Source organism: Cimex lectularius, unplaced genomic scaffold (genome assembly GCF_000648675.2).
Source record: "Cimex lectularius strain Harlan isolate CLEC.00 unplaced genomic scaffold, Clec_2.1 scaffold283, whole genome shotgun sequence".
Taxonomy (NCBI): Eukaryota; Metazoa; Arthropoda; class Insecta; order Hemiptera; family Cimicidae; genus Cimex; species Cimex lectularius.
The window spans coordinates 79,806-94,353 of NW_019394189.1; the positions used below are offsets into that span (position 1 = coordinate 79,806).

Here is a 14,548-nt window from a genome sequence, read left to right on the forward strand (position 1 = left end):
TTTAGACAAAATATGTATTGATTTCTGTAAAGTTTCTGTCTATTTCACAAAACTACTGGATATGGCAGGCTGTGTACGTTTTCCACTACACCAATAATTTCCCTTTCAAAGGAGTGTTTTTAAATGTGTTTTTAGAAAAGAAAAACTCAGCGCTAGTTCATCAATCATAGAGTTTCTTCAGTCTTGGACTATTTCTCGATGTTAACAAAAAATGATCAAAATCATTTAATATTATATTAACCTCGTTATGGAAAAAGTACAATTCAGCAGTTCTATAGGGAAAAAAATTATTTCTACTTCACTGATAAAGACATTTCTCTGGGAATTTATATAATATATCTACGAACGAGTAATCGATTTTAAACAAAATATGTATGGATTTCTATAAAGTTTCTGTCTATTTCACAAAACTACTGGACATGGCAGGCTGTGTACGTTTTCCACTACACCAATAATTCCTCTTTCAAAGGACTGTTTTTAAATGTGTTTTTAGAAGAAAAAAAAAACAGCTCTAGTTCATCGATCATAGACTTTTTTCAGTCTTAAATGCTTTGGCCTCTAAAAACGAAACCATGGACGGAAATTGGAATCCATCCGAAGGAGAGGAATTTCCTGGAAAATTTCTCGATATAAACAAAAAATGGCGCAAAAATCATGCTCTACAATCTTGAACTAATCCGAGGACTCAAAGGAAAAGGGGTGAAAGGAAAGAATAATCCCGCCAACACAGGTGAAGAACCATTATCAAGGCTATTGAAACTAATGAAAACCCTGAACAATCACCTAAGAAGCGTAAGTGTAGGAGTACAATAGTCCGCAGTGCACACTGCTTTAGCCACCTAAACAAATCTACGTCTACATTTACAACCCATGCTTGGAATAAGTTAGGGTCCGAAGATATAATGTTATGGCCGTTATGGTTGGAATTACAAATCATTATTTTTTGTGTGTTCCTTCCGACGTATATGCCCTTGTGCCACCCTGCAGACGAACATGTTTCTCAAGTTGAGTTGAATAAAGTTGCCAATTTATCTAGTGATCGTTAGAAACCAGCTAAAAGAGAATTGATTTCGAAAGTCCACCAAACGGACAATCTGTGTATTTCGGCGAGACCTGGTACGTTGATTTAGAGATCCACTTGAATTTACCGCCTGGCTTTCAGAAATCAGAAATTCCATCAAATACCATATTCTTTCTTTGACTATCCTTTTGTGTCTTAGCAGAAGAAAAACTCACTTCCCTCACATAAACCATTGTTTTAAAGGATTAAGAATAAAATATTTCACCTTCAGTGGCAGGTTGCAGATGAGTTGCCCATACTTCAACACGATGAGTAGCATCGAGAGGCGATTAATCGTTTAGGAATGCAGATTTTATGAATAAATCCGATACCCCGTGCCAAAAGTCCTAAATCAACTGTAAGTTTCTTTTTCTTTTTGGTTGGCGGTATGATGGTATGCGCTTACTCTACTAACTCGTATGTTACAATCGAAAATGTTTGCCTTAAAAACAGTTTTAACTTAATTTTCTGCATTCTTTTTTATGCGTTTATTAGAGAAGAAAGCATTCAAATAGATTCAAAATGAAAGAAATTACTTAAAAATCGATGTTTCCTTATTTGTGTTAAAAGTAGAAATATAATGTTAAAGCTGTACTGACTTGAGAACAATACATTTGTCGTGTTCGATTATTCGATTTCCGTTTTGTTTATTCTTTCTGTTTATTCGTGTTGATAAACTAAACGAATTTCTTTTCACAAACTTCTACAAGAAGTTTTGTAGTTGCTTTAGTTAAACTACATATTCTGTAAATTGTTACAGACATCAGATAAAGAAAATTACGACATTTTTGTACCAAAGAAGTGACTGGTTGTTATTTAAAGCGTTGAGAACAATAATAGCTTATTAAATCCTGGTAAGAAAACAGCAGAAAATAACTGTGTTTGTTCAGTAAAGCTGAGTAAACGCGCAAAACTCGTCAACTCAAAACTCCTTGTCCTCGATTATGACGTCTGTGAATATTACTGTAGATTTTAAGTTAGGCCTTTTAGCGAATCCTGAGCTGAAGCTTTGTGTAACCTACGACCATTAGGCATTTCAGGCATCCCCAGACTAGTCTGGAACTAAAAGCATACGCATTTAGTGTCTTTCATTTTCTGAATATCCGAAAGTATGTAGATCCGTACAACTTCCATTTTCTACTTTATCAACATCTGTGCACAGATTTCGATTGTATGAACCTCGACTTGAAGAATAGTTACAATCCTATCCCTGTTGTATGTTTGATCCATCAGTGTATCATATTAGGGCTCTTTTCTAAAACTTCAAATTACCTTTCTTCCAAAGATCGCTGTTCTCTATGATCAATTGGATGGGGCTGTCAAAGTTAAGTTTTTCTCTGATTTTATCGGGTACTTCTCAATTATCACTCTTTTGAATCGATCCTTCATTAGTGACAGAGATAATGGTAAAATGGATCACATAGTCTGCAAGAAGCATTATTTTGGGCAAAGACAAACACCACAGCAGTTCTAAAGCAGCAAATTCACCTAGATATCTGAGTATATGGTTGGACAGTCCATCGTAGTTTGCGATTTTACATGTTATCGGTCGATAAAATTTGAAAAATTAGTTCTGTTGACTAACAAATAAAAATAAAAGGGGCGTCGGTAACCGCAATGGTTAAAGCGTTGACGCTCGACTCTGGTGTACCGAGTTGTGGTTCTGGTCCCATGGATGGCTTTTTAGTTAGTTGGTCAGCTCAACCTACTTCTATAGCTTAACTTCCTGGAACCCACTTTAATGTAATCTAGTGGGTTCCTACAGCCATTCGGCAATTTAGGCAATCCCAGACAAGTTTGGATATGAAAGCATATGGGTTTAGTTATACGTGCCTAACTGTCTACGAGTATGTAAATCTGTGCACCGTTCATATTTTTCTTTATCGACTCCTGTGCACAGAGTCGATGGATTGCATGCAATATAATCTAGTTGGGGCGAGTCCAAGAGGTTTTACTAGAGTGTATTTTCCTTTTAAACCTTACACTACTCTCTGTTTTATCTTAGATCCATCAGTCACCACCTTCATAAAACTTAGGGTCGTCTTTCTTCCAAACATCCGTTATCTATGGCCACTTGGAAAGGTTCAATTTTCCTCTTATTTTCCGTTATATTCATTTTCTCAGATTCTGTTATAGCCTACTATTTATTGTAATTCTCTCCAGATTTCGTAATGGCTTCTAAATCTGATTTTATTTCATTGTACCTCACGAGTCTGACTTTGTCGAAAGCTACCTACATAAATCAGTAAAGGTGGGAGATCGAGGTGCGGTTTCCATCGCTGCTTCGACACAAGTTCGTATTGCTCCTCTTATTATAAGACAGCTATTCTTTTTAGACTTTGCAGTTTCCTTTGTGCCTCCTTATGCAGTGTTTCTGGCCATCATAATGTAGTCGATAGACCGGTCTGGTCAATGTAATGTATAACCAATACACCATCATGGCATTTATTCCCCAGGTTTTGCTGCATAATCTCTAGCCAAGATTAGTAGTGCTTAGTAGTGCCTGGGCCTTATGTAGTATGTTGTTTACATCTTCTCCATCTGAGCGTTTGTTCAGGGGTTACAGTACCTTAGATACTGTACTTAGTTTCTTTTGGAGAAAGTGAAGTCTTATTTTATAGTGGGTGCTTTTAGGTATTAATAGCAACCAATTGAGCCAAAATTATTGATAGTCGATCAGAAAGAGCGTATTTCTCCTGTTCGTTAACATAATGGACCTAAAAAGCACAACCGACTTTATGGTTTATCCATGACCCACCCGTAAAAATTTTATTATTGTTTTTGTTCTAAACGCCTTTGAAACTTTTTGTGTGTTTGTAAGTGTTTTACGAGATTACAACTTATTAATTATATAAACTTGGTATTGGATTTATATTAAGTATAATTTTAATTACTGCTTACTGGGACAAATCTGTCATGTCCCGGGTATCCTTTAAAGGACCTATATGCTGCAATAAAAATCCGAAAGATGTCAGCATTGACCAGAGTAGTCATGATGTCACTTTTTGTACATTCAGAGTCCGATTTTTTTCAGATAGCAATAACTTTAAATAGACCAACGGGGGGAAAATCCTAGAAAAAAAGTTCGGCTCATTCTCCGATAGTCTCCGACCAGACGGCGATAACAGAAGCAGATATCAGAACAGGGAGGTTGCGACCGCTGTTACCAGATCAGGAAAGTAAATAATGATAACAGAAACGATGTACCTCGGGCTCGTATGGTACAGAAATGTTATAACCAACGGTCCGACGACAAGCTGATAAACCCACGGAAAGAATAAAAACAGTCAAAAACCGCTACGAATGATTATGGAACGTGATGATGATGGTTCAAAACTGGATTGCAAATTTCTACTCAAAGACGGATTTGTCCAGTCGGTCTGTATTATCTTGCTCATCGCCTCTTTAACAGCTTCAGTCTTATTCGGGTGAGTAGACAGACGGTTTCTCATTATGTACGCTGCTTATGTCGATAAGTCTTTAAAGTTACATTATCAACATGTCTCATATGTTTAGCCTCAAGAAATTTATCATCTTAGCAAAACAGAGTAATTGATTAAATTATCAAGTCTTTACACTTCCTTATATATGCAATTATTTCAGCTATTGACATCCATACTTTTGTAACATTTTTTCTAAGTGTGATGAACCCTTTGCCTAGTCATTTCCAATCATATTTGGTCTTGAACAAAGCAAGATCAAAAATGATCAGCAATGACAAAACTTCAGATCCATTCTTTGTTCTATTAAACAGAATTTGGTCTATCAAATACAATATTGTATTGATGTGTATGGTGTTTAGTGACAGTTAATTAATGATTATTGGGAGATAGTGAGATGCGGTCTGGTATGATATAGGTTTAAAAAAACATTTTCTTTATCGTGCCAATGTTTCGAGCTTTATTGAGATCATCTTCAGGGTTCAAAGTGTTTGTATGTAGAAGAGTGGTTACACAGAAAACAGACACTTTGAGCCCTGAAGATGATCTCAATAAAGATCAAAACTTCAGTGCCACGAGCAGAATTCAAACGATCTTCGGCTTGATACGCCGCTAATCTACTACTTGAGCTATCATGACTTCGATCCTCTCAGGCAGTAACTTCCCATCTCAACCTCACCTTTTTGAATGTTCCCTCTTTTTTGCCAATTCGGGTTCGAATCCCACTCGCGACACTGACTTTTTTATCTCAACTAAAAACCTTAATTAATTGAATGATATTAATTGGTCAAGCGGACTATGAAAAATAGTGAAAGATCAAAACGTTGGCACAATTACGAAAATGTTTTCTAATCCTACATCACACCAGATTTATTGATCTCTGAACTACACTGAGAGGCAAAAAGTGGCCAGCCTTAATATTTTTAATTATTTACTACTAAGACAATCCTCTATTGATTATATTACAATAATATTTGGTCCATTTTGAAGGATTATAGATAAACAAAAACACAGATAAAAACTCCCATTTTTGTTCATGATTGGATTTTGTAAATAAATTATTGAATAGTCAATCTTCTTTGTTGGTTTTTCTGTAAAACTTCTAATGTTCCAGTGGTTTGGTTTTTTAATTTGTACCATTTTTAAGATTCAAATTTGTTTGAGTGATAGTTTTAAGTGATACAGATTCGGATAGAATCATAGCATTGTTGGAAGATGGAAAAAGTCAAGCTTATGTGCCCAGGATGTTTAACATTCCCAGAACAACTATCCGAGATACTGGAAGTTATTGGACTTAGCATATCTCTTGTGTGCATGCCCTGTCTAAGTGGAATCTATTTTATTAAAAGGAATTAAGAATGTTTGTTGTTTTCCTTTACTCTTGTTGCATAAAATGTCTCTGTATGTAGGAGAAACAAATTTTCAAATAAATTAAGTTTGTGTGTCTTTGCAACTTCAACTATCAGCTTCATATATCCTTAAAATGCTTTATCATTGGTCATTATAATTTTTGTTTTATTTTATACTCATTATGTCTTTTACATGTTAGTGTTAAACTATGTCAGTGTGTGTTATCCTGCTTTAATGGAAATATATATTAAATGTTTTCAGTTTTTTATGTGGCCTGTTAGTGTTTTCCTCGTTCTTTTTGGGGATTGTCACTTTCCATTTATCCTTCAGGTATACCTAGTGCGTACAGTCGGGTTTTGTAATCATCTCTACTGTTAAATTTCACCAATTTTAGATGCAATGTCGAGTTGTCCAGCATTGTACTTTTTCTTACAAAAGGTTTCCAGTCTGCCGTGAAAGAAGATGCCGAGCCAAACAAATGCAACATATGCGATGACAAGAACTGCGACAGAGAGAAAATTGTACACAAACAGAAACCGTGGGCTGGACTTATGGTCTCTGAAGAGGTTGATACGGCCATCCAAGATGTAATTAATGTTACTGTAAAATTAAACAGTTGTCAGTATAAAATAATTTTAATGAAATTGGAATAAACTTAACATTGTATTTATTTTAAGGTTCTTAATATTCCAACAAATTTGAAATAATGAAATATCTTGCCAAAACCAACAATTCTTAACAAAATAATTGTATTTTCTTTACTTATTTTTAAATTTAAAAATTAGAAAAGTTAAATTCAAATGTCAATTATCATTTATTACCTTCAATAATAAAAGAAAACTCTTAGCTACTAGAAAAGGTGATGGAAGAGTTCATCCAAAGTTGGTATAAAAAGATATCTATAGACAGCAGTTTCCCTGCCGAGATACGCCAAACGATAAGATACGCATCCAGCACAGCACTATCTAGGGTGCTACAGGTACTTGATTTTATTTCTTAAATTGAACTTTAGCATCAATCACAACCGGCTTCAGGTCGATATTGGACTGTTTATAACATCAAAGTTGATCCCAGCAGTAATAACACATATCAATATGTGCATTGGTAGTGGGCCAGGCAGGATCCTGTTCCACCCTGCCGTCTATAACAGGAAAGCTGAACTCGATTATCTTAGGTGTAAAGTTAAGGAAATACTGCCTGTACTTCTTGAACAAAGAAATTTTAAATGCAGGTATTTTACAAAAGAATATTTGTTTAACTCTTGCACTGAGTATTTATTATGGAGGTTTTTTAAATGATTGTCCTCTTTGTCAGTACTTTTTCAGCGATGATGGTGGAAATTCTAGCAGGCTGGATTTTTCTTCCATTGGCGTCAACAGCGGACAGTGCAATCTTAAACAACCTACTTCTCCTACTCCTTGGAAATCAAAACCTCACAAATTATTCCAATTTAGATAAACCTGAAGTCGAATTCTTAGACAGATTTGTTAAAAATGAAATCGGCTTGGAGAGCAACAATTGGGTTTGTGAATTCACCTTTGACATTTGTCTCGTTTTGAATTGAACATGATTTTTAACAATGTACTTTAGGCTCTACACCCTGATTTATGTAATATATTAAAGGACCAATCTCTCCTCTATGCATTTATGCAGTTTTTAAAGGACCAAGGAGCTGTACACATATTGCAGTTTTGTTTGGACGTAGGTCAGTAGAGATTACATGATAATAATACAGTTTCCATTAAATAATATGACAAATTGAATTTTTAGAGGAATTCAACAAACGAATGTTGACACCTGAACTGAATTGTGTTGAATTAGATTTACTGCATAGAGACGCTTGGGACTTATTTTCGGTATACTTCAGCCCACACTCACCCGACAACATTGGATTCCCACCTGACCTAGTAGTGCAAATGAGGAAAAGTAAGCAAGGTCCATTCTAACATTTAAACAGTTTAAATTATCATTTCTTCCTTTGTACAGTTTTATCTAAAGATGTTACCAAGCTTAGGACGTCTCGACCATTGTTTCAAGCCTATGAACATGCTTACAGCCTGTTGGACAAAAACTATTGCCCACTCTTTCATACAAGTGATGAGGTTTGTTCAAAATAAATAAAATTTTAGATAAAACTATTTATTCCAAAAAATGCCTACAGTTTTTCACATGGCTTTGTGGTCCAAGGACACCAGCAAGTTATAACATATCAGGAGCAAGGTATGTTTTACTCCTGGTAAAAATTTGCATGATTTTAAAGGCATGTGATTCTATGTGAATACAATAAAATTAATTGGGTGTTTTTTTCCATTAAAATAATTCAGTTCCCCATCCTTAACTGGATCCCCGGCAAAACACGGGTAAGTGTAACTAACATAATTGTTGAGATTTTAAAGTTCTTCTAATCACATAATTAATTTTTTTAAATCCAATTTGATAATTATATGTGTACTATTGTATAACATTTGTAACATTGGTGTGGGATGGAATTTGCTTACTTTTGCTTTACCCATTTACTGAAACCATGTGGTGGTGTTTGTGTACTTCAAGTACGGTTTGTAACAATTTAAGCCATATCAAAATGCTTAAATAAGTTCTTCTAACAGGATAAATTTATGTGAAAAACTCAAAGCGGAAAAAAAATTTTCAGGAGCACTTCCATAGTCATAAAGTTTTATGTATATATTATTTTATATAATGTTTTCATTAATACATGATACAAGGTACTTTTATGTAACTAAATTAATATCCAGAAAAACTCCCAGTAAAAAATTATGGAGGAGGGATTAAAATCACCCTGTAAAATTTTGAATTAAAAAAAATAAATAAGTAAATAAAGAGGTGGCTTAAAAAATAACAAATGAAAATGTCAAAATTTACATTTGTAAGCATTTACAACAGTTATTTTTGGTAATATTTTGTATTTTGAAGAGTATGATAAAATACTATAGATTATACTGCTTAATTATTTTCAGCTCTTTCCTATGTCCAAGCCTTCCAAGAGTTGGTTTCTACAAAAACTAACTAAAATTATAAACTAGTTGGTTGCAATTTTATCAAATACTAATTATATTTACTAATTTATTGTTTAATTTTAAAAAATACATAAATAAGCCATTTTTTTATTTTATTTTTTTAAGTTGATGCTGCACATTATAATGTACTTATATTCAGTATGTTTATTCCCATAATTTTTTTTATGCTAATAATTGTTAGTAGTAATATATGGGGTTTAACAGTTTTTACCCATAAATAACTTCTGCTGAAAATTTGATGTTAACAAGCAGTTTCTGGTAAAACAGCATCCACTCTCCTACAGCAAATGATTTCATAACAACATTCAAACTAGCAATAATAGTCTATTAATATATTTTTAATTTATTTATATTGTTTGTTGATTCACCCTCTAAAACAATTTATTCAACAGACGATCTAAGAAACAAGAAGGTACTGTTTCTAAATTAAGCTCTAAACTACATAAGATAAAAGGTGCTCTTCGATCTCAGACCATATTAGATGGGCATGCATATGATAGTGAGGTGTTGCAATTGGAAGCGGATACAGAATTTGTAAGCTTCTTTTCCACTGGTTTTAAATCAAATTACAATTGCAATTTTATTTATTCAGGGGGATGACTTAGTATTGATGGCAGAAGAGGAAGAGCGTGATTTGAGCTCTTGGAAAATAAGGATTAACAACGTTGATAACAAACTAGACTTGTCAACAGGCAAATTGACGCCGACATATACGATTCGCATCCACAGATACGTCGAAGGTTTGTAGATTGATGAAAATTACAGTTGATCGTAAAGGTTAACATGAAAAATTTTAGGTCAGTCATGTGGAAAATGGACTGTTGAAAGGAGGCTGGCAGATTTTTACACCCTTGAAACAAAGCTCACAGAATTTCATGGAGATTTTCCAGATACTCAGTTACCCCCTTGTGGTCTACTTGCCCCCAGTCCTCCAACTGAACCTCATGTAATTTTTTTTTAATGTTGAACTTTTTAATAGTTTTTAAATTATTTAAAAAGTCAATATACAAAACATTCTCCGCAAAAATATAAATATTCTATTCTATTTAATATTTCACCTTACTTTTCAAGGTATATGAAGCATATTTACAGAAGCTTTTGTCAAATCCATCGCTAAGGGGCTCGGATCTTTTGTTCTTTTTTTTGACTAGCCCTGGAGAGTTCAGCGTGAGCGATAACGCCTTTGGCCGACTTTTAAGAAAATCCGTTCCTATTTCTCTTAGGAAAGAACGAGGCCAAAATATTGATTCGTTCATTACTACTTTCTTCTTGTCTACAGATAGCAAAAAAAGCAGGTGACTACTTATTAACCAGGTTTTATAGCATTATATTATTTTGATTTTTTGTTTTGTTTTTAAGGCAAGATTGGAAAGATGGAACTTTAGACTTGACACCTCGGAGAATCAGGTGTATAACCAATACAGTATTCAAAGATAATTTAGGTCTCAAGCTTAGCAATTTTCCCTCATTTCAAACAAAGAACACACCAAACATTCCAATTTTAAAAGGGCCTTCAGACTGCTTATTGCTTTTAGGTAAATAACACATTGAACACATTGCCTTGTAGATTTCATTTTTTGTTTTTCCAGGAGTAAAAGTGTTCAAAGTGCCAAATTTTGTAGTGAGGTTGGCTCTGGCTGTGCACTCTTTGCTCAACAAACCTTTGGACATGATTATAACATACTTTATTGAAAAGAAAGTAAAATCTCTTCTCGTTCCTCAAAGAATAGCAAATCTCATCAATCTTCTTCAGTGTGAGTACTGCAACACAGTCTTCCATTGATCCTTCAGTCTTCCTTTGACACATTGTGCTAGTAATTACAATTTTCATATTTTATTTATAGGGGTAGTTTTTGAAAAACAAGGGAAATCAAACCCAAAAGAAATCTCTGACGAAGTCAGTAAGAAAATCAACGCTCTCAAAGGAATCTCACATACTTTATTTCAGACTGTCTTTCTAATTGTACAAAACCCAATTCTTAACAAACAGGTAATAACTTTTAAAATATTTGTGTTATTTTGTTTTAATATATAAAAGGGTACTTGGGCATAATTTATATTTTTAGTTATATTTATATTTTTGTAAGATAACACGTCTGTAGATTATTACGTATATTTTTTACCTTTTTTTATTTTCCTAAAAAAGGATTTTTTTAAAATAGGGTTAGTACAAGAGACGTGTGATTTTTATACAGGTTAATTATTTCACATTTTTTCATCTCGTTTTGGGCTGTTTTTTCTTTTTCTGCCCATCATACAAGAACTACACTCAATTAGTTTACATTATAGCATTAGTAATTAATATCATTTACATTTTTATTTTTTTATGGTTAAACCATCAATATTAATTACCTATAAGTCTCGCCTGTCATCACATTAATAGCACTACAATAGTGAACGAGATGACAAGCAAGACTGCTAGATAATTAATATTGATGTTTTAACCATAAAATTAAAATAAAAATGTAAATTATATTAATTATTAATGCTACAATTTAAACTAATGGAGTGTACTTCTTGTATGATGGGCAGAAAAAAAAACAGCCCGAAACGAGATGAAAAAATGTGAAATAATTAACCTGTATAAAAACCACATGTCTCTTGGATTAACCCTATTTTAAAAGAATTTTTTTTTTTTTTGAAAATAAAAAGGTAAAATTATATACATATTTGGTCAGAGAATTAATTCATTTAAGTATACAGATATTGAACATGTAACATATTTATATTTCATTTAATTAGTTAAATTGGAAAAATAATCGTTTAATTGTTATTGATATAAAAAAATGTAGGCGTGAGAATATCTTACTTTCACAGTTTTGGTTAATGCCAATAATACAAGGACCCCAAATTTTTTTGTGAAACATTTATATCATAAAGCTATTTAGTTTTCATACTCAAAGTTGATTCTTTATTTTTTCAGCTATTTTATACTATTTTTGATCTTGTGATTGAAGAATTATTTCCCGAAATTCTCAAAAAAGGGTAAACAAAACAAAACCAAAAACATTGTACATTCCTATGTAAAGAATATTTTTGTTGTTAAGTTTAAGCTGATATGTAAGAAAAAATGTTACCATTTATAATATAATAATCTATTCTATATGTAAAAATAGGGGGGACATGGGTATTTTTATTGTAAACCAATGTTTTCAGTTAGTATTATTTATTTTGTATAATATATCATTGCATTGAAATGGAAAAAGAATGCTATTTAATCGCACCCCCACATTCTGCAAAATTTTCGATGTATTCCTTCTCTATTTGATGCATGGTTCCAACAATTACCAAGGAATGAAGAGGAGGGCCTAAATCGACTTGGGTCATCTCTTGCAGAGTGCACATTTTGAAGATTTGGTCATCTGACCCAACACGTGCAACACCGATACATAAGGTATCCACTGTAACAGACAATTCTGGACAATTTTTTATCTTTATTATTTCAACTAATTGCTGTGCTGCTTGAGCAACCGTCATGAAGTGCGGCGGCAGGTATTCCTTCTTCTTTTTTGTCATGCTTTCCCATGTAGGCTCTTTCACCTTAATATCGAGCAGACACAGCGTATGCAGACCCCTTTGTTTATTGTTACATATTTTTTCAAAGAAGCTGTCTGGCTTCCACGTCTCAGTCCAGAATGGGATCGATACTGTTTCCCCAAAAGTATAAAGCTGAAAAACAAGAGAATAGTAACCTATTATAAATAAACACACAGATATTGTACCTGCAAGCCACAGCATCCGATAGAATTCATAATTGAAGCATTGTGAACCACTTTTGTTGGTATACCCAACTGTTTGGCCCGTACTAAAAGGTCAACATGAGTTGTAGCACCAAATGGATCACCAACAACAAGCATTGCTACATCTTTTTCAAGGGCTGAACTCAAAATTTCATCAGAGCCTAGTTCAACTAGATCTCTGTCAGCTATTACTAACTCCCGTCCATAGAATTCCTCCTAAAAAAATCCAATGAAAGATTAATTTTAATGGTAAACAAATTAATATATTTTTCTTGAATTGGATTTTCTTTTGTACCCTTGGGGATTTTGTTTTATTTATTATAGCAGAAAGAATTTTTAACTCAAAAATGAATGTTTCTTTGGAAGATTATATATATTCACATATATTTGTTAATTCCAGCACAGTAATAGTGTTATACCACGGTGAAACAGGTAATTTCTGTCAGGGTGATCAAAATCAAACAATATAATTTCATGAAGTTATATATCATAAAATATGCATATCATTTACTATGCAAAAATGGACAAAGTAGACAAAACAAAACAAAAAACTAGACAAGCTTTATTCACTATTGAAAATATGGCAAAAAGAGAGAAAATTCGAACGGTTGTAGGTTGAAATGAGGAGTTGGGTCCGAGGGGATCGAAATCACGATAGCTAAAGTGTAAGAGGAGCAGCGTATTGAGCCAAAGTTCATGGGTTCAAATCCCACTCGTGACACAATTTTTCATCTCAACCAAAAACCTTGGATAAAAATAATAATTAATTGTAATAATTAATATGGTCAATTATGACCTCTAAGCAAATATGGATTAATTTAATAATTAAAAGAAGTAATTACTTCACTAAAATCTCCCTGTTTTGCCACTTTATAAATCGCTGAGAATTGAAACCTGATTACGCACATTTGAAAATTTACCAAAGAGAGAAAATTGGTCGTACATTGAGATGAGGAGTTTGTGTCCGAGAGGATCGAAGTACGCTAGCTAAAGTGTTAGAGCAGCGGCGTATTGAGACAAAGGTCATGGGTTCAAATCCCACTTGTGACATTAATTTTTCATCTCAGCCAAAAACCTTAGGTAAAACGAAAAATTACTATGGTCAATTATAACCACTAAGCAAATATGTATTAATTTATTCATCAATTTAATTATGCATATTATACAGAATACACAACAGAAAATATAATTTTACACATTTTAACTAAAACATTGCTGAATGAAATATGTGTACATACAATTAATTACCTATATATTGCATAAAGAATTTATTTAGTATGGTTCAGATAGTCTATTGAATTTTGAATCTCATACAAATCTAAATATTTTAACAATTTTTTGTTTTTAACTTTTTGGTTAGAAATATGAAACCTCAGGTAAGAAGGAAGAAATAATATTGCTTGAAAGGATTTTCTTACTAGAACATGCTTTCCAACTGATAGCACAGATGTGTACGATTCCAAAAAGACTTTCTCTGCCTTTCTGACAATTTCGAGCCCCTTTACCGTGATGTCTTTAGCATCGCCGAGGCCGATCCCGATTAAGTAAAACATTATGGAAATGTAAATAATAAAAACACGTGTTGATTTTTTGAAATGTGAAGCAGGTTTTGCCCAGGCCGGACTGGACTAATTCAAAAAATATCCTTTAACCTTTAGTCGATAGACAACCGTAACCTGCCATACTTCCCAACCCAAGTTACAACTTCCAATCTTGCCTGAAATGCACACAGAGCTAAAAATATTAAAACAATAAACATTTGCCAATCATTTAAAGTGTGATCATTGATTATACCTTTCGGTCCGACTAATTTCATCGATGAAATACAAATTTAATTATCAGCCTTCAATATTAATAATGTTATTGTACATATACCAATCATACTTAGTATCACAATGCCAAAAACATACAAGAGAAAAACAA

The 14,548-nt window shown here is 33.2% G+C and overlaps 2 protein-coding genes across 3 annotated transcripts; one reads left to right on the forward strand and one right to left on the reverse strand.

The window, feature by feature from the left end:
• The first annotated feature begins 4,135 nt into the window (after positions 1 to 4,135).
• LOC106669098 (sorting nexin-14-like) lies at positions 4,136 to 12,021 on the forward strand. 2 transcript variants are annotated; one of them, XM_014398370.2, is made up of 19 exons: positions 4,136 to 4,488; positions 6,112 to 6,180; positions 6,245 to 6,437; positions 6,698 to 6,829; positions 6,885 to 7,081; positions 7,165 to 7,372; positions 7,441 to 7,555; positions 7,621 to 7,776; positions 7,837 to 7,952; positions 8,012 to 8,070; positions 8,175 to 8,210; positions 9,278 to 9,419; positions 9,478 to 9,625; positions 9,683 to 9,831; positions 9,957 to 10,180; positions 10,245 to 10,420; positions 10,475 to 10,639; positions 10,730 to 10,875; positions 11,809 to 12,020. In XM_014398370.2, the coding sequence occupies exons 1-19, from the start codon at positions 4,364 to 4,366 to the stop codon at positions 11,872 to 11,874; spliced, it is 2,622 nt and encodes an 873-aa protein (XP_014253856.1). In that variant the 5' UTR covers positions 4,136 to 4,363; the 3' UTR covers positions 11,875 to 12,020. The 2 variants fall into 2 exon arrangements, with proteins under 2 accessions (XP_014253856.1, XP_024085830.1); XM_024230062.1 differs by lacking the exon at positions 8,175 to 8,210 and having other exon boundaries at positions 11,809 to 12,021.
• An 11-nt stretch (positions 12,022 to 12,032) lies between these two features.
• LOC106669101 (diphthine methyl ester synthase) lies at positions 12,033 to 14,314 on the reverse strand. The gene is made up of 3 exons (XM_014398374.2): positions 14,044 to 14,314; positions 12,608 to 12,841; positions 12,033 to 12,554 (listed from the first exon to the last, which is right to left on the reverse strand). Exons 1-3 carry the CDS (start codon positions 14,176 to 14,178, stop codon positions 12,096 to 12,098), a joined length of 828 nt encoding a protein of 275 aa, XP_014253860.1. The 5' UTR covers positions 14,179 to 14,314; the 3' UTR covers positions 12,033 to 12,095.
• Positions 14,315 to 14,548: the final 234 nt, after the last annotated feature.